The sequence below is a fragment of the Hemicordylus capensis genome, chromosome 4 (assembly GCF_027244095.1).
Source record: "Hemicordylus capensis ecotype Gifberg chromosome 4, rHemCap1.1.pri, whole genome shotgun sequence".
Lineage (NCBI taxonomy): Eukaryota > Metazoa > Chordata > Lepidosauria > Squamata > Cordylidae > Hemicordylus > Hemicordylus capensis.
Window position 1 is genome coordinate 183,096,506 of NC_069660.1, and position 20,870 is coordinate 183,117,375.

At 43.1% G+C, this 20,870-nt stretch overlaps 1 protein-coding gene across 4 annotated transcripts in view; it reads right to left on the bottom strand.

The window, feature by feature from the left end:
* Positions 1–20,870, bottom strand: part of CTNNAL1 (catenin alpha like 1) — a 76,873-nt gene that overhangs the window by 3,616 nt on the left and 52,387 nt on the right. For 3 of the 4 annotated variants that reach the window (XM_053243875.1, XM_053243874.1, XM_053243877.1), the window contains exons 12-17: positions 11,221–11,258; positions 8,114–8,164; positions 7,845–7,999; positions 3,504–3,552; positions 2,356–2,412; positions 169–288 (exon numbers count right to left, since the gene is read on the bottom strand). In XM_053243875.1, the coding sequence (XP_053099850.1) occupies positions 169–288; positions 2,356–2,412; positions 3,504–3,552; positions 7,845–7,999; positions 8,114–8,164; positions 11,221–11,258 (470 nt within the window). The remainder of the gene's footprint in view (positions 1–168; positions 289–2,355; positions 2,413–3,503; positions 3,553–7,844; positions 8,000–8,113; positions 8,165–11,220; positions 11,259–20,870) is intronic. The other variant, XM_053243876.1, reaches the window with a different exon arrangement.

Consider the following 20,870-nt stretch of genomic DNA (forward strand, 5'->3'; position numbering starts at 1 on the left):
GGTGGGGAATTAGTGGCATCCCATGTTCCAACTACCCCGCAACCCACCAAATTTGCTTAGTTTTATCAACAGCAGACTGTCTCTTCAGACCACACTTTCTTCAAGATGCAAGTTTTGGATCTTGGACTCCAGAACAAACTTTTGTTAAAACTATTAAAAATGGCTTACCTTTGTAAAAGTTGCAGTTTTACCCTGAACAAGGGTTTTAGCTGTTACCTGAAGCTGTTGATATGCAGGAACCATTTTGTCAATCTCTTGCAGGAGCAGTGGTTTGTCATCATCTTCTAGCTGAAATATATGTATTTATTTTATTTTATTTATTACATTTATAAACCGCCCCATCCAAAGGCTTTGGGCAGTGTACAACAACTTTTAAAAGACATAAAACCACACAATTCAAAACACAGTGATAAAAACAATTCAAAACCAAAACTATTTAAAACCAATTAAAATACTTTAAGAAAACACTTTACAAAGCTTGCAATGCCAGGCCAAACAAGTTCTTAGGGCTCTCTTAAAGGCCGACAGCAAGCCTAAACTGCGGATATCTGCCGGGAGTGCATTCCATAGGCCAGGAGCAGCTACAGAAAAGGTTCTGAGTTGCCACCAGACGTACTGGTGGTAACTGGAGATGGACCTCTCCAGATGACCTCAACGAGAGATGGGGATCATACCGAAGAAGGTACGCTCTAAGGTAGCCTGGACCCAAGCCTTAAAAGGTAATAACTAGCTTTAAAAGTAATAACTAGCACTATGTATTTTGCCTGGAAACCTATCGGCAGCCAGTGCAACTGTTTTAAGACAGGCATAATATGGTCTCTCCAGGTTACACGAGAGACCAAGCTGGCTGCCACATTTTGAACTAACAAGTTTCTGAACTATGTACAAAGGCAGCCTCACGTAGAGCACATTGCAGTAGTCAAGCCTGGAGGTTACCAGCTGATGCACCACTGTTTTGAGATCGTTCTCTTCAAGGAATGGACGCAGCTGTTGAATCAGCCGAAGTTGATAGAAAGCGCTCCTGGCCATAGCTTCCACCTGAGATACCAGGGTGAGGCCTGGATCCAAGAGCACTCCCAAGCTGCGTACCTGCTCCTTCTCGGGGAGTGTAACCCCATCCAGCACAGGAAGATCTAACTCATCCCTTAAATTCTGATCCCCCACAATAAGCACCTCTGCCTTGCTTGGATTCAGCTTCAATTTGCTATCCCCCATCCAGCCCATTACTGCCTGTAGGCAGGCATTTAGGGAGTGAATGCCATTTCCTGATGATGATAAGGAGAAATAGAATTGGGTGTCATCAGCATACTGATGACACCCTGCACCAAATCTGATGACCTCACCCAGCGGTTTCATGTAAATATTAACAAGCATTAGTGACAGAATGGAGCCTTGAGGGACTCCATATAATAGCTCCTGTTTTAAAAAGGCACTGTCACCAAGCTCCACCATCTGGAATCTGCCTGAAAGAGAGGAAGGGAACCACTGCAAAGCAGTGCCTCCTATCCCCAATTCCCCCAGGCGATGCAGAAGGATGCAATGGTTTATGGTATCAAACGCCAAGAGATCCAAAAGAACCAACAGAGTCACTCTCCCTCTGTTGATTCCCTGGTAAAGTTCATCCATCAGGCCGACCAAGGCAGACTCAACCCCATAACCCGCTCTAAAGCCAGTTTGAAATGTGTCTAGATAATCGGTTTCCTCCAAAACCGCCTGGAGCTGGTTAGCCACCACTCTCTCAATAACCTTGCCTAACCATGGGAGATTGGAGACCGGCCTATAACTATCCATCACTAAGGCATTTAGGGAAGGCTTCTTAAGAAGTGGTCTAATCATTGCCCCCTTCAAACAAGGAGGCATCCTACCCTCCCTCAGCGATGAGTTAATGATATTAACTAGGCCATCTCCAACAATCTCCCTGCTAGATAGAAGCAGCCAAGTTGGGCAAGGATCCAGAGAACAAGTGGTAGGCCGCACTGCCCCAAGCACCTTGTCCACATCATCAGGCATCCCAGATTGAAACTGATCCAATCTAATACTGCAAGAGAGATTGCTGGACACTGCCTTAATAGACTCTGCAGAAACAGTGAGTCCAAGTCGGCCCGAATACAGGAGATTTTGTCCGCAAAGAACCCATTAAAAGCACTGCAGCAGAACAAAGTCCCCAGGGATTGGTTTGAATTGGAAGGAGCCTGAATCAAACTCCTCACAACCCAGGACAGTTGTGATATATGTCACTGAGGCTTGCTAAAGAGTACAGAATCTGTATAAAGGCAAAATGAAGCCTCTATTCTAGTAGTAAGCATAAAGAGTAGTTTAAAAAAAACAGCTTTAGTATTTGAAGTTGAATAGTACCTGATTAGAAAATGTAAGAAGAGCTGAAGTGAATTTTAATCCCTCTGCAGCAAAGGCCTAACAGGAGAAGAGGGAAAAATGTTAAATGCAAAAACAAAGCAAACACATTTCTGTTCCTTGCCATCTACGGATAGAGGGCCTACATAATTTGTGAGCCATAAAGACCAATAAAGCTCAGAAGGCATGTATTGACCGGCTTTCTGTCCCGTCCCCCGCCCCCCTCTGCCCGCCCCGCATTCTAGGTAGTCATGTGCACGGACCGGTTCGGAGGCCATTCTAAAGGCCTCCAGACCGGTCCGGACATGGGGTGGTTTTGGTTCGGGAAGATGGGGTGGGGTGTTCCAATAAATATAGGGGGGGCTTTACTTACCCCTTCCAACAAAGGCACCATATTTTTTTGAGCAATCGGGCGGCAGGATATCTCCCTGCCGCCCGCTTCAATCCCCGCTCGGCGCGGCGCGGCTCCTCCTTTTGTATACAGAATCGGGTGGCAGGATAGCTCCCAGTCCCTGCCGCCCCCTACAAAGCCCCGCTCGGCTGGCGGCCGCCACCTTCAGGCCCCCTGCAGCCCCCAAGAAGACCCCTGCCGCCCCCTTCTTGCTAAATTTCTTCCCATTGCAAGAGGTCGGCAGGAGAACTCCCTGCCGTCCCCTTCCCCTTTGCCGGCTGGGCTGCAAATGAGTATCCCTTATCCAAATTGCTTGGGACCACAAGTGTTAAGGAATTTGGACTTTTCTGGATTTTGGAATATTTGCATACTGTAATTAGATATCTTGGGCATGGGATCCAAGTCTAAACATGAAAGGTTACTGTACACTATTTTTTTTTAAAAGGTTTTATTTAAAGTGTAAAAACAAAGAAGAATTGAATTTACGATAACTACAGGTAGCTGTAAATGTAATGAAAATTAATTGCGAGGAAATTTTCAATGCAATAATGTTGCTGGTCATGTTAGACTCAAACATGATATTTTAGGTGGAGATGAAATTCAGATTTCATGTGAAAATAATGTTTTGTACTTACTAAAAAAAGCCGTGGTGGTTTCCGGATTTTGGAGCATTCCGGATTAGGGATACTCAACCTGTATTGCTCTAGGAATGACACTCGAAAACATTTTCCAACAAGTTCTGTTTGGATGATTATATTACCTCTGCCTGCTGAAATAAATCCTGGGTGGTTTTCAGCAGCCCCTCCCCTCTAAATGGAGGAAAAGAGAGAGAAATAATTTCAACAGGCTAAAGCCAAAGTTTAATCTATAGCCCTTGTGATTATTACTCTTGAGGACTGGCAGCTAAAGGTGTACAAAGGCTGAAATTAACAGTAGTTCAGGAAGGCTCTGTTGATTGCTGAGTGGAGGAGACAGTTTCAGAATTAAAAAACCATCCTGGCTGAAGACAAAAAGATGGGAGCATAATTCTACTTGCAACATGATTTTGTTGTTGAAATGTGCTAGAAAGGAAGAATCAAGGTGCATACTTGCTTGGTAGTAAGTCCCACTGTGCTCAATAGGACTTACTTCTCAGTAAAATTTGCTTGAGACTGGGTTGTTGGCATTTCAAAAACACAAGCACAAACAAAGATGCAAGATCTATGCATGGATGCAATTTGAGAATGGCTAGGGACAAGTGTGCATGGGGAGATCACACCAAAAGGTGAAAGGGAAGGGCACTTCCATGAGATTCACTTAGCTTTTCCTACCTTACTAAATTTAAGCAACCTCAGTGCCTTTTAAATGTTTTCCAGGCTGTTGATACCTCCCTAATATAGAGTAACAATCTATGCAAGTGAAGGGGGGGAAATGTTAGGAACCCAAACTCCCCAGAATCTCTTACAATGTTGCAGATGACAGGGCACAATTCCCCCCTCACATATCAACCTGCCTACTTATTAAAATCACCCAGGCTTGGCTTTCTTTACATCCTATCACTTTCAGAGGCACAAGTGGCCAGGACACAGGAGAGGACCTTCTCTATTGTATCCCCTAAGATGTGGGTCTTGGGGAATCCATTTGGTGCCAGTCTGACTACTTTTCAGCAACTGTTAAAGACATGGTTCTTCCAGCCAGCCTTTTTATTAGTTGTGTACATATCCCTGCTGTGGATATGCACACAAAAGCCCTACATTGCTGCAGGCTGCTTTTTATCATTTGTTTTATTTTTTGTTATATTAAGTTGATATATTGCGGTGGGGGGGGGTCCCACATATTGGGGGAGGTAAGCCACTTTGAGTTGCCAACAAACAGCAACTGTATATAGCCGTGCAGATAAAATCAAAATTTATTAAACTGTCATAGACTCAACACAAAAAGATTAATAAGGTGCACAAAGCATCAACCATGTCAAAAAGTGATTTAAACAATGATTTAAAGAAGCAGTACAAGAGCCTGATCCATCCACTCTCGCTTACTGCACCACTTCTTTCAACCTCCCTGTGCATTAGCTGAGAAGTGGGGAGAGTGGCTATTTAAAATTTACACCTCCCTGTGCTTCTCAACTAATGCACAGGGAGGTTGAAAGTTTAAAAAGTCACTCTCCCCATGCAGGCTGCTCTACCTACACTCGCTGCGAGAGTGCGTTATTTAGCTAATGAACCTAACCCTATCTGGGGGGTTGGTTAAAGCCCTCCAATACTGAGGTTTCCATTTAGTTACCCCAGCAATATTAGAAGGCTTCCTGGATTTCATTTGTTGCACCTTCCGAGCAGTGTAATGGACACAAAATGACTTTGCCCAGTCAACAATGGGCCTCATCTAGAGGCCTAGTAGATAATAAACAGAAACCCAGGGTGCATCACATAACCTAGCATAATGGAATGTGCTCCCTGCTGAATAAGCATCTCCCCATCTCTGAAAACATTTTAAAAGACAGTTAAGACACATTTATTCACCCAGGCTTTTAATTAGGCTTACAAGGTGGTGTTTTTTTTAAAAAAAACAACTTTTAAACACATTGTATTAAATTTTAAATTAGTTTAATGTTTTAACTTTTTAATTTTGTTTTAATTTGTATGTTATTGTAAACTGCCCAGAGACACAAGTTTTGGGTGGTATATAAATATGTTAAATAAATAAATAAAATAATCCTTCTGCAAGTTTTATTACTTTTTATCCTTTTATTTTATTACCTTTTTATCCTTTTTACCTTTTAATAATAAACTTTTTATTAACTTTTATCCTTTTGCAAGTTTTATTTTTTATTAGCACAGTGGTAGGCCACTGTGCGAAATAGGATGCTGGACTAGATGGGTCTTGGGCCTGATCCAGCAGGGCTGTTCTTATGTTCTTAAGTCTTTGCAGTAGAAGAAAGGAATTAAGCAAAGGTTTCTGTTGAGTTTTATTGGTACCAGCCAATAGAAAGGTCAGATAGCAATCAAAAGTTCTTCCTGTTTGTCTTTTTTATGGTGCTTGTTTTTTTGTTTTTGTTGTTTAACTGATTTAAAGGTTTTAAATGTGATTCTTATGTAGTTTTATTGTATTTAAACTTTTGTTAACTGCCTTGGGATGCCTTACAAAAGGCGGCATAAAATTGAACATTAAATTAAATTAATAAAATATTTAGTTAAGATAAAAGTAATGTCCCAATTGCTCATCTCTCTAAAAATTACATGAGACCACCACATGAGTTAGAGATTCGACCACTTCATCCCCATGAGGTTAAATCTGATTATTTTGAGCAATACCCTTGAAATGGCCATCTAATAAAGTCAAGAGAAATTGAATCTGGCCTTGGGGGGAAATGAAACAATATATAAGGACAATCAAATAGTCCAAGTAGTTATGGTGTGCCTTGGTAGAATTAAAGAACAAGCCTAGATAGATTGGAGTGCAAGTTTTACAAGCAAAGAATATTGAATCTCAGTATCCTTAATCTGAAAATCAGGAATCGGTTTAGCCTGGCACTGGTCCCAACTAAACGACAAATTTCATGTGACTGTGCACAATCACTCCGACAAAAAATCCTGGGATACATCTATCGAACTGCATCCTGCTTCACCAATATTCTTAACATACTGCTGCCCCAAGCAGTCACCTTGCTTGCTTGTACAGTGTGTTCAACTCTACAGAAGGCTGCCTACATTTTTCTTGAACAGCAACAATCTTTCATATTATTATTATCCTCTCTAATAAAACGCTTGGTGTCCGTCCGTGGACGGACACCAAGCGTGTGTCCGTGCCTCCCTGCCCTGTTCTGCGCCTGCGTGAAGCGCAGGCCCAGAACAGGGCAAGGGAGACACGCTCGCCGGTACCCGGCAGCCATCTTGGGCGGCCAGAAGCGGCCGCCCCGAAGAAGCCGGAAAACCGGCGCCGGGGTAAACTGAGCGAGGCAGCGGCAGAGCCGCTGCCTCGGCCAAAAGAAACGGAGGCCGGGGGCGGAGCGGAGGCCACTTAAATATCAAAAAAAGCACCCACAGCCAATGCCGCCGACCCTCCCTCCCAGCTGACCCCCCCCCCATTAAGGGCCAAATCGGCCCAGCCACTTGCCCCCGCAGCTTCCGCCGCCGACCAACCGCCCGCCCACCCAGCTGCCGATACCTCCTTGCCCCCGGAACACGTCCTCCGCTTGATCCACTGCTCAATTAACAGAAGGAGAGAGGTGCTCGCATGCAGAGCTCCACTCTCTTTAAAGTTTCTTCCCGAACTGGCGCTTTGCGTCCTTGCCGCCCAAACCGCCAGTTCGGGAAGAGACTTTAAAGAGAGTGGAGCTCTGCATGCGAGCACCTCTCTCCTTCTGTTAATTGAGCAGTGGATCAAGCGGAGGACATGTTCCGGGGGCAAGGAGGTATCGGCAGCTGGGTGGGCGGGCGGTTGGTCGGCGGCGGAAGCTGCGGGGGCAAGTGGCTGGGCCGATTTGGCCCTTAATGGGGGGGGTGTCAGCTGGGAGGGAGGGAGGGGGAATGGCAGCGGGGGGACAGGAGAGCCGTTACTAGGGCCCGTTGTTCAACGGGCCAAAATTAACTAGTTGTGTATAATAGCACCATTGCTGTATGTGTCACTTTTCAGGGTCAAATTAAGCATTACAGCAAAAGTACATCTGCCACCAAAATGTAGCAGCTGCATATTTAATTCCTCAACCATGTCCACAACATCTAGGAAGATCTGGAAAATGTTGCAGCATCCTAACATTCCATGTTTCTACACCCACCCACTTGTGGCAGCCAATGATGTGAAGAAACACTGTGCATGAGAGGTGGGAAATCACAGAATGTCATGATGTTGAGGCTTGAGTTGGGTAGATGATACAAAAGGGAGCTAAACACAAAATTGCCATGTTCAGCGTCAGCCACACATTTAGCATAATACCTGCTTTTGTTAGTCTGACAACAAAACTAAAGACAGGTTCCACCCCAATCTCAAACTCCAGCCTGGATTTCAACAGTGGGGGCGACAGCAGCTGGAGAGGGGGAGGCAGAGGCAACAAGGATAACATCGAATCTTATACAGACATGACTTGTCCTTACCATTCCTCGCTCCCTACTCCTTTTGTCATTACCTTGTAAATAAGTACATGGAATAGGCCATGCTGGATAGCCCTTGTCCATGTCGTACAATTTCATGTTCTGGGTCATCCCATTTCTCCATCTCTGAGTCAACACGTGAAGTCAGCTTGTGTAATTCTAAGCCTAGTTTCCCAAGTTTAGCTTGTTCCTGCAAGTGATAAATATATATAGTTATTCCCTTTTGCTTATTACTTTATTCAAATGAACAAACAACAACAAACGTGCACTAGTGAATTAAAATATTTATGCAACTACACTTTACCTCACTATCAAGTCTGACTGGCTTTAAGGCTTTCAAATTTGCATTATGCTTCTGTAAAAAACAAACAAAAAAAAGAACATCACTAAGTGGCATTTGCAGTCAATGTTATTACCAAGCCACCTCTACATTACGCTTCTGGAGGAGCCATTATTTAGGGCCTTTCTCAGCCCGGCTACCAGAGATTCTTTTTAATGAGAGATGCCAGGGACTGAACTTGTGGTTTCTTGCCACCACAAGACCTGCTCGCCTCCCTCTTGAAATGGCACGATTGTGTGAAAAGTCTCCATGCAAGCATCTGTGGCCCCCAGGAAGGTGGAGCACTGCCGATGAAACTTTCCACTCCATAGTACCTTTTCACAGCTCAAGAGATGGTGCTTTCATTGAATCTCAAAGCACATGCTTTGCATTCAGCAGGTCCCAGGTATTTGCAGAAAGGGATGCTTTGGGGCAGGGGCGGGGGGGTGAGAGAGAGAAAAAAAACCCTGTCTGAATGTCTGAAACTCTGGAAAGCTGCTGCCAAGTCTGTGTAGCCACTACTGGACTAGATGGGCCAATGGTCAATATAAGGCAGTGTCACTTTTCTGTGTTCTGGGTGGTGGATCCCTTATGAATACTATGGCCCCTATGCAGTTTTCAGCAACTATGTGTGTCATATGACCTTATGAAATAACATTTGATAACCTAACTCTAAAAATGATTTATCCACCTTTAAAAGAGCTGCTAGTGATCATGAAGGACGTTACAAGATAAGCTTTCAGATTCTATGTCTGTACATTCTGTGCTACAGTTGAAAACGGAAGTCTCGGCACCAACTGGAATCTTTATCCTGCATTTCGCAAGGCCCTTTCAGCAAACTAAATGCCATGCCATGTTGGTATGTGTAATATATTTAACACAGTGTCATCCAAGGTTGGCTTTCAGTACCCCATGAAACAGAATTAAAAATTCCTTTTTAAACTTCGGCTTCTTCTGAAACTACCATTATAGTTTAATCCCCTCACATACTGTAACCCAGTTACAAAAGATAACTAAAATGCGTCAAAATGATTTATAAAATATCATCATCTCCATATATCAAGGACTGAATTACACAGTCACTGCAGCTACATGTAACGTTAGCTCAGCAGCCCCTTCCTTGTTGCAAGGCACTGCAACAAAATGAGTGCTTAACCCTTCTTCCGCCAGGTGCTTTCCTCCCTCAACTGCTCCTCCTTCCCAGCAAGGTTCCATATTCGTGTTTGTGACCTAAACACAGATGAGAAAAATTGGCAGGGGAGGGGGAGCAGCTGGCAGGGGAACACTCCCCTCCCTGTTGCAAAGTATCCCCTCTTGAGGATGCCTTGCAACAGAGTAGGGGCAGTCTGGCTATGCTACACATAGTGAATGTCAGGACAAAACTGTTGAGTATATACGGCATGTTGTGGCTTGCTGGCAAAGCTGTTCCCTTCCTCCAAAATGCACAGTGCCCATTAAGATGCAATACATTTTGAATTTTTTTTTTTAAAAGATGTTAAAAAGGTCCTTTGAGGTCAAAATTAAGGACCCCATCTTTTTTTATCCTCTATGTTAATCTATATTTTACAGCTTTCTTTTTGGCTTCTTTACTGCCAGTTTCTCACATATAAAATTACCTTTTGCACTCTGAATGACAGTGCAAACCCTCTTAAATGGGCCAAAATAAAACAGGATTTATTATTACAGTACATCCTGTTCACAATAAGGTCATAATGTGACTTGTGCAGTCTTGACCACAGAAAAACACAGCAAGTATTTACAAGCCTTTTGCTCTCTATTATAGTTGGATAAAGAATATAGGGCAAAAAGGTGGTGGTGGTGGTGGTGAATTGTAATTGCTTTCAGCAACGCAGACATGCTATGATGCCACAAGGCTACAGGACAGTGTAAGACAAGATGTTGCTTAATAGCAGACTTAATAGGGGTTGTGATTTCTAGATGGCAAAAAAGTGTGGGATCTGCAAAGCTTTTGGGCAAGTTCCAAGTGCAGTCACACTGTACTGATGCTCCTGCAAGCTTCTGCACTCCTTCTTAGCATAATCTTACCTTCTGTACACATGCTGAGCAGAGACTTTGTATGATTTTTTGCAGCGCCACCTGCAGACAAGCTCTTGCATTTCTAGAAGAATCCGACCTTTTTAATTACTATTTTTCCGGTGACTGGGGGAAAGGTCACTTCTTAGAATGCAAGAGCTGGCCAGCAAGTGGCCTGCAAAAATTATGCAAGACTCCTATAGATGAAGCAGGCTTCCACACTCCTATAGGAGTGTGGAAGCCTGCAGGAGCATCTGTACAGTGAGTAAGGTTGCACTTGAAACCTGCAAAAGCTTTGCAAAACCACACTTTATTACCATCTGGACCCCTCGCCCCCATCACATGATTCTACAACAACCCATCCAACAAGAAAGGCAACATTTAAACAAGGAAAAATACTGATGTTAATGGAAAAGTAGAGCTAGTAAAGTTATTCTTTTTGTGAATATAGTTTTCAAAACACTATATACGCAACAGAATTAAACTTACACTAAACTTATCAAAGTACTTAACCAAGATGTTATATATAGGCATCTTGGCCTCACTCACAGGTGTGGAAAATATCACAACAGTCAATGTATTTTTACACTAGAAATGAAATTTGGTACCTACACAAACACATGTATCAAGACTTTCAGATCATTACAAAGAATATCTTAAAAGTGCTACACTTCTGCCTCACTCACTTAAAACTCAGGACAAAGTCCACATTTTAATAGCAGCTAGCAGAGAACAAGCTGTGCTGCACAGAATGGAATAGAGGGCTCTGGAATTTCCCTTCCTCACACTAACAGTCCTAATACTGGGGGAAGAAAGAGGATTTCCAGTGGCAGCCAGAAACATATCTATGCTTGCAGAATGCAAGCTGCCTTTAATAATATTCTATAAAGGTGTGTCCATGTCTTTCTTATTATAATAATAAATGCACACATATAACTGTACTGCATTTGCTCCATCAAATAAGCACTTCTGTCATTGAAAAAACAATTGCAAATGAAACAAATGAATTGTAAGTATGGCATGTAAAGACATATCCACCTCTGCAAAAGTTAACTTACCCCTGGTCTGGGCAGTGACAGGTATGCACGCTTCTCTCCTAAGAATGACACACCAACATTTACACCAAAATCTGTCATGTAGATTTCATGCATATAATTAGGCTTGTTTCATTTCTGCAAGCTTTTAATATTTTTTTTAAAAAGTTACCTACCTCTAACAATTCCTCTTCAGAGATACAGGATTTGAATTCCGTGTTTTCAATACAAAAGGGGAGTATGCTACTACTTGGATTGGCAGCTTTCCTTCTCAATAAAACCTCCCAACATATTTCTGAATGCTCAAGAGGTAAAACAGCCCATATCACAAGATCCAACACAGCAGTTGAGAATGAGTTGTGACCCAGAACATTCCTGGTCAAATTTCACCTCAAATTGTGAACTGATTGGGTGACTTCTAGCAAGCCAAGATCTTTTTCTTGGTTCGTAGGGATAATTTAAACCACAGTCTCCCAGTTCAGATGGCACAGGAAACTGTAGTTGAACAAACCGCAAGGCAAGGAGAAAAGGAAGGGAAAGGAAATACATGGGCTTGTTTGCTACCTTCTGGATGACAAATGATGGTTTGTTTAGTCTAAGCAAAGTCAATGTGTCTTCTCCGAAGTACTGCTACAGCTGACTGTACATGCTACTTCACCCGTTTGTCTAAGATCTCTTTCTTTCCCTACATCAGAGCTTTGCAAAGAGAGATGGCACAGTTTTAAGTTCACCTTGTACCCCTAGTATTCCAAAAATCCCATTTTTCAAAGGATTGTGGTGACATCTGGGTGGGCCAGAGGAACTTGGTATTTAGGCACCCTGTATGAATGTCCAATTCACACAATCCATCCCTCTCAAAATGAGGAATATGTGCATTATGTGTGACATTATCTGCATGTTGGAAGAATGATGATGCCAACTCCCTGGTAAGTGTCTGAACCAAGGCACAGTTCAGTTCGATCTTGGTCCCAGAGAAGAAGAAGAAGAAACAGTTAAGTACAGCTATTCTGGTGGCTGGACCACCCAACGTTCTGAATATCGAAGGAAGATTCCAGATAATGCGTTTCTGGGAAGGAAAAGGGGCAGGTGGGTGGGGGGGAGATGCTGAATTGATAGGGTGGTAGCAAAACAAAGTACAAAGATCACTCCAGCTCAGTATCCTTTTTCCAAGAGTAGCCAGTATCCAATGCTTCAGCAGAAAGCACATTAAAAAATGCAGTTCTGAAATATTCTATATCCCCTTCATTCACTCCTGGCTTCTGTACCTTAAAGTTAGTGAACATGCATTGCAAAAGGGCAGAATATGTGGCAATGGGAAACAAGAGGAGCAAGCTGGAAATCGATGCAACAGAGTAGGAAGCGAAGAAGTATTTCAGTGTGAATAGGGAAAGCGGGGAAGAAGTTGGTGCTGAAACAAGACCAACTGAATTCCTGCTTCTCCCACAAAGTAATGAAAACACAAATTAAATTTGAGCCAAACCATTCATTGTAAAAATACACTTGGTTTATTAGAAAGTGTCCAGCACATTTTGGTTGCTCTTCAATCTTTAGCCATCATCAAAAGCAGAGAGCATTTGCCTTACAGACATTAAAAGCATACCTTCCCATCACGCTCCTAATATCAAACCCAAAATTTGTACAGTGACATTTAAAAACATTACATTACTGTAAAAATATAAAGTTTGTAGATTAAGGGGCAAGGTGGAGGGGACTAGCCCACTCAGATTTCACCCTTTGGCATACAGGCTCAGTCATCTTCTTGACAGAAATAAACAGAAATGCAAACTGAAAACTTATTCTATCAAAGCAATTAAGGGTAGTTTTGCTCCCAGAATGTTTTCACACCAAGGCAGGGTCAATTTTGTGAAGCATGAATTCAGTGCACACACTAGGAAAATCCATGGGGGTCAAATATTTTGCTCTGTTGCTGAGCACCATTTTGTTCTCCTCCCCACACTCCACCTCAAAAAAAAAAAAAAAACAGATTGAGAAACAAAAAGCTGCTACTTTCAAGACAAAAGCCACATTGAAAGAAGTTCATGAAGAAGTGGATGGAGATCAGCATTATCACAAAAGAGCAATCAAATGGAAGGTTGCCAACATTTTCCTACCAAGGCATTGTCACCCACAGAGGTAGCATTTATTACAGCTGCCAGACAGACTATAAGCAGCGCTACTCAGCTGTGGCCCTCAAGCTGCTTTTGCACCGCAGCTCCCAGGCCAAAGTCTGCAGGAGGGCTGAAGATGAGTAACCCTGCTATAAAGATCAGCTGTACCCCTTATCAAGCTGAACAGCACTGGGAAGAAAAAAATCAGATTCTCATGCCTGATATATGGCAGATAATGGGCATAATCCAGCCAAAGTTAAACACTAAGTACCATCTATTTCAATGGGAGATTGAATCATGTACTTAAATTCACCCTTCTATAAATCAAAAGTGCTTCGTTTTGGCAGTGCCATGTCCTATACTGCATCTGAAAAAATAAGACATTGCCAGCTTTTCCCCAGTGCACTTACTATAGCTTCCAGCACTGCCAGATAATGCTCTTCATAATATGATCTAGATTATAGCTGCCCAAGCACAATTGTTCAGAAATATATGGGGAGGGGTGGAGAGAACAGAAGAAAGGAGCATTGGTACTTACTGTGAAGGCTGCTTCTTGTTGCTGGAAGGGGAAGGCATGTAGAGTAGGTTATCTCCCCCCACTCACTCTACAGGCAGGACTTGCCTATGTTAATTAGCAAAGACTTTAAGAGCCCCTCAGAGGAGATCCCTCACAGGTTTGGTGGCACACTGTCATTTGGGACTTAATGAATTGGACATGAAAACTTGAAAGAGAAAACAGAGCTTTAAAGAATACACTCAAAACAGTAACTATCTCTTATAAAAGAAGAAAAGAATAAGTGGAGAAGAACCCTGGAAATTAATTCTCTGCTGACCTATAGATTCAGCATCTATTTCTCATCCCACACAATGTTATTTTGGTAAGAACTAATCTGCCTACTTTCCTTTCACAATAATCATAATTGATAATTATCATTCTCACAAGTTAGCCCACTTCAACCTTAAACATTCACACGTCCACTATCTTGAATCGGGGTGGATGACATCATCACAAGCTACACCATGGAGGTGCCCCTATGTGTCTCTACAACTGTAGCCAATCTGGTTCATATTCGTCCAGGCATTGCAAAGTTGACAGGGACACACACACCTGGACACGGACACACACAGAACGCTGGATGATCTCATAAGCTTACTTTCCTTAAAGGAAGTAGGCTAAAAACCACCCCTGAACCACTAGGAAGTTTTTCACACGGGGCTTTTAAAGCCCTTTAACTCACATCTCCTCTGGAATGGAGGGAGGGTGTTCACATATAGGCCAGATTTACCCTTAAGTCCCTGCAAGTTATTGGGGAGCAGTTCACATGCAATTAGGGTTTTTCAATGCGCATTAGAGTGTAGCCCGATTTATATCCGGAATTTAAAAAATCCACTGTTTTCATCGGGTTTTTGGGGACAACTCCAAGTTTACAGTAAAGCCTCCCAGTAAACCTGCAGTAAAGCCCGCTTTGTGTAAAAGTCCTAGGCGGGGCTGGATGCCCTCCTTCTACCAATAATAAGCAACCTTCATATTAAGTACAAATGCTCCTTTCTCTGTTGACACAGGAGGGCAACCAGACTGGACTATAAGATAGGAGTCCAAGATTCCAGAAGGGATACATCACTGCTCCTCTAGAGGTGGGAAGATTTTTCGCAGTCTCCTGTGGCTAAAGGAGGCTTCTACTGAGGCAAACACATACAACTTATTATGCCTAGTGCAGGTGGAGACTAAATACTATGCTGCTACCTTACACACTTCTTAGAGAGGATGCTGAAGGCTGCAGAAGTGGCAGCTGCTCTAACAGAATGTGCCATTGTGCTGCTAAGAACTAGGGTTGGGCTCTTTAGGACAATGGAATGCATGCCATCATATATCTAGTTATGTGGATTTGGAGACCTTCTTTCCAAGTTACGTGGATTTGGAGACCTTCTTTCCAAGACCTTTCCATGGTACAAGGGAGAAAGGCTGTTTTCTAGAAGACAACAGTGCACATAACATATATATTGTGTGCATGTAGCTGATGCAACTCATTCTTATTGGGATGAGTGAGACTGGGGCAGAAAGAAGGCTGGATTATCTCCTGCAAGTTATAGAAAGAGGTATTAAACCTTTAGAATAAATGAAGGATCAGGCAGAGAGTGACTATATGCTTCTGGAAGATGCAGAGATGGTATTTGAAGGATCTCCACTTAGCTTGGTGATCCTTCTGGCCAATTTAATGGCCATGCGGAATGCCACCTTGAATGACAGGAGACACAATGGAATTGTCTTAAAAGATTCAAATTATTGTCTGTGAAGGCCCTAGAACACCTTGTGGAGATCCATCCCAAGATGCGAATTTGTACATTGTTGGAGGGCTGAGCATTGTAGGAACTGAAATTGAAACAGCTTGTTCTGGAAGGACGCCAGAGCAGAAGCTTGGCTCTAGAGGGTGTTAGGTTAGAGTCCTTAAAGCCTGTTTGAAGGAAGGAGAGTAGTTCTTGTGTTCTGGAGGAAAAGAAGGAACCATCTTTCTTTTGCAATGTCTAAGAAAGGCTTTCTAGGTTGTGTCAATCTGGTGAGCAGAAAGCTGCCTGGATGCCTGCAGAGCATGGACTGTGAATATCTAGATGCTGCCAGGATCCTCTGTTCAACTTCCAGGCAGCAAGACAGAGCCACACTGGGTCTGCATGGACAAAGGAACCTTGGCTTACGATACAGGGTGGCTGTGGGAGCACCCAGGGTAGTTGGGGTACCATATGAACCAGGTCTGAGAACCAGGGCTGATTTGGGCAATATGGAGCCACAAGTATCAAACACGCTTTTTATATACTTGCTTTCCTAAGGACCTAGGAGAGAAGAGAAGAAAGGCACAGAGGAGGCACAGTGGCTACATACAGTGTTGCTAAGGAAGGAATTTTCCTGGCGGGATGGGCAAGGGGAGGAGTATACACATAAAATACATAAACAGAAACCTACCAACCCCGGGTCCAGAACATGTTATGTGGATTGGGCTCCTGATGGCAGGATTGGTAGTAGCTCCTAAAAAGATTCACGGCTTCAGTCCATTTTATTTTTATCCCACTCTTTCTCTATTACCTTCACAGAAACCCTGCAAGATAGGTGATGCTGAAAGCTCATGACTGGACCAAGGTCACCCACTGAACTTCACAGCTGAGGGGGGATTTGAATCCAGGTCTTCCTGGCCAAAGTCCAACATGCTAAGAATTATGTTTACATTGCCCACATCCCAAAGGGCCTTCTCTCTCTAGACAGTGTGCATAGGACTGAGTCAGGAAGCCTTCGCAGAACTAGACACACACAGAATTCAGTTGTATGTTTAACCCCAAATAAAACCAGGAGCATTACTATTCATGATCAGAACACCAGACTTGCAAACCTCCTCTACCTGTACATTCTTCATGTACCTAGTTTTTAAAAGGAATCTGACAAATTTTTGGAGCGTGATCTCTCACAGGCTACTAGTCATAATGGTTATATAGAACTTCTGAATACCAGTTGTAATTGTAATTACTCTTAAGAAGCTATTCAATCTTAATTGTAAATTCTTATCTATATTCTTTCCATATGCCACTGTGAGGCAGTCCTCTCTCTCCCTCTGCTTTACCTACCTCACTGGGATGTTGTCAGTGAGATATGCTTATCTGCAACGCCCTGAGCACATTTTAGCACCAAGATAACAGCATACTATAGGTCAAAACCTATACAGAACCATTTCTACAAATGGCACTTTTAAATAAAATCCAGCCCTTTCTTAACAAAAGACCCAATTTCTCTTGAGTGTTTGCTTAATTTTAGCATGGCTCAAGAATTTCCATTTGTAAGGAAGAAAGCTGGGCCATGATGATTCGCAGATGTCAGCAAATGTTATATTTATTCAGCAGCAACAAGGCTTAAAAGAATCCCCACTAACTTGGATATGTAGGAAATGCAGTTAGCCAGCCCTCAGACAACCAGGTCCAGCTATTTGAAACCTGTCTAGGCAGCAAAGATTTATCCAAGAAGATACTATGATGACAGTAGGGGCGAGGCTGGAGGAAAAAAGAGTCCAGGATTAGTGACTAATGGCTCTGAAGTAACATAAAGTAAGAGGGCAATGGAATTATTATGTTAAAAAAAATAACATAACATTTCTGTTCTCTCTTTATGTACCTCATCCTACGCACATTTAGAGTAATTCTCATGGAGTTCAATGGGTTTACTCCAATTTAGATGTGCATGAGATTAGCCATGGCTTTTTAAAAAAACAGATGCTGTATTTTGAAAGATGGATTTAAGACAGAGTCTGAAAGCTTTTCATGTTGCTCATCCTTTTCTTTTTTTAAAAAAGAATGAATAGAAAAGGCATTTTTAAAAATGAGATAGTAGGCATGTACCTGACCCTATGCATGTTTATTCAGAACTCCTACTACAATCAATGGGCTCTCAAGTAAGTGCACCTGTGAAATGCATCTCTCACTCTCATGCTGAGAATCAGATGTTTTCTCGCCCCTGCAAAGATTTACTACTGGGCAAGAGTCAGAGACTAGATGGAGACTGAACTGGGTGGAGCAATGGGTTCTTAGTTTCTTCCTGGGAGAGGCAAGTCTCCCTTCCTTCACTGGCAAGGAAGAGGACTGATGCTATGAAACAGCTGCATGGGTTAATATTCCTGAGCTCAGGAGGAGTGGAGTGAGTGAGATAGTTGCAGTGCAGGGCTCTGTCGAACAAAGTGAGCAACCAGGTGGGTGTTCCACATTAACCCTGCCAGGAATCTGGGTCTGGTGTTCTGGTCATGCATGAATAGCAGTGCTGTTAAACATACACTCCATTATGTGAATGCCTAGTCCTGAGATTGCTTCCTTTGGTCCATCTAGCTCAGTACTGCCTACACAGATTGGCAGTGGTTTCTCCATGGTTGCAGGCAGAAGTCTCTCTCAGCCCTATCTTGGCGATGCTAGGGAGGGAACTTGGAACCTTCTGCATACAAGCATACAGGTGCTCTTCCCAGAGCGGTCCCATCCCTAGGGAATATCTTACAATGCACACATGTAGTCTCCCATTCAAATGCAAGCCAGGGTGGACCCTGCTTAACAAAGGGGACAGTTCACGCTTGCTACCACAAGACCAGCTCTCCTCCCATTAACTTGACCTGGGAGAGTAAGCCCCTCTGGATGTGGGTGTAATCAGAGGTGGCTGCAGACACTATTTGGGTTGGATGGACGTCTCATGGGATTTTTGGAGACTGTCTGATTTTTTGTCTGCAAGATCTTTTAGGTTATTTGCCATCTTTAGGAACTATGATGTCGGGCAGGAGGACTACAACCAGGGTGTCTACTAGTTCCACAGGGGTCTCAGGTAGAACATAAAATCTTTTGCGAGTGCATCTTAACTACCTATTGCTTAGGGATGCTTTTCACTCAGACCTCAAAGTATTCTGGGAATGGGCTAGGGCATGGGGAACCCCATAAAGACATTCTGAGGGGGACTGTACTGTGTGCACTTATTGTGGGAATGCTTATACTTCCAGTTAGTGGGTTCTAAATGCTTTCTTTTTCTTTTTTCCTTGAGCTGGAACAAGAAGAGGAGAAGAGCAAGGTATCACACACAGGGAGTTTGTACAGCAGAATTAAAGAATGGAACCTTGGTTAGCTGTGGAAGAAGCCACTTCAGTCTTTTTTCCTTTTTAAACAAGGGGCATCATTTGGTATCGGCAGCCTCTGGGGTGCAGAGCATGGCTGTTCTCATGGCAGTCTCCACCTCTGAGATATCAAGGCAAGGTAAGGGGGAGCAAGAGCAACCCCAGTTCTGTGCTCTTGTGAACCAGTGAGTAAGCCGCAACCCCGCTGTCCTCCAGAACAGGAGGAATGAGGTTGGCATGGAGGTAAGACCCGGTGATGAAGTTGGAGCTGCTGACTTTAGAGGTGGTGAGGAACTGGGAACATGGTCTTAGTGTGTCCCCAATGCACAGCTCTGTGTGTGCCTGCCAAGGATGGGGATGGGGAAATGGTGGTCTCTTGACAGCATCCCCCCAGACACTTGATCTGGTGAGGAAACTGATAGTGGTGGTTCAAAGTTGCCATATGCACATAAGTTGTTGGCACTAGAGAAGAGTTGTTGACTCCCTCCCATTGACACATCCAATGCTACCCCCCCACCCAAATTGAATCTGCTTGGAGACCTCTTTACAAGAAGAGTTGGTTTTGAGATATTCCCCCCCCCCCGCCCCCCGCTTCCCGCTGGCTTCTGCAGGCTTGTTAGCTTTTTTGGCTGGTGGGAAAGCATTCTTATAGAGGTAATTCATTTTTATTTTTATTGGCAACAGAAGTTTCCCTCCCTGCCCTGGCAGAATGAGAAAGAGTCATTCAAAGAGTTTCCTATGCAGCATGAACTCCAAGTAACTGACTGCCTCAAGAGAGGGTGGGACAAGAAACGGAGGGGGAACTCCTGCAAGGAGTTCTTCAAGTCTTTGCCAAGTCCTGCCCCTAGAGCAAGTTGGAAGAGATAACCCACTCTGAATGTCGCTCTCCAGCAGAGAAGAAGGTTTCTTCACTTTGTCTCTTTTCAAGACAAACATGCTAGGCAGCCACAAATTAGCTCCTTACTTCACAGTTCTTATTAACACTCTCATCATTCATAATCAGCAGGCCAACTTGTAGTGTCATTTATGAGATGGAAGTGTTACTATAAGGCAACTTGCCCCCACTCAATATATACATAATGAACAGTGAAATAATTTTTTTTTAGGCTGTGGTAACTTGTGATGTTGCCAGTTAAGGCTACAAACACAAGGTATTATTTTACCCCACAAAACAGCTGTTTGTTTTTTGACAAATGGTTCACCTCAGAAATGGCTGTGTGAATTAACCAAGTGCCTCCAGATTTAAAAAATACTGGCATAATGGATAATGGCATTTATTACCCCATGGTTCAAGTTTTAAACAGAATATATAAAATTATTTTAAAAGATTACCCCAGCTCCCCACCTTTCATGTAATTTCATAAATGCACAAATATTCAATAGATTTTCACCTCATAATTTATAACATTTCCCAGTCTGTATAAGACTATATAGCAAACATTTCATTGGTAGTTTCATACAATATAAAGTGCAACACTGTTTTACCAATATGGAAAGTTTAAGGTCGTTTTGGCAAAACTCACTCTAACTGGAAAGGTGTGCTTTGGGTTTAGATACCAATTCAAAAGAGCATCAGAAAAATAAACATGTAGAGTATACATTCTATACTCCTTCTGGGACAAAGTCAGCTAGAATTAAATACACTTTATGCTGAATCTGTGCTAGCCACAGCAGCCTGGCATTCCACTGGGGTCTCCCACAGAAAATATGTAAATGTGAAGAGCAGATCCAAAATCCCTAATTTCTCAGGGACATGTACTGGGAGGGCTTGACTGACTACAGCTCTCCACTGCATGTTCACTGCATATACAGGGACAGGGACACAGGTCTGCCCTTTATACTTTGTGGCCCTGAGCCAGAAAAGTTGCCTGTGCTGACGTCCAACTGAAATGAATTGAACTTACTTAGTCATGACTGACTTTGTCTATAGATTTCAGTGGGCCTCAGA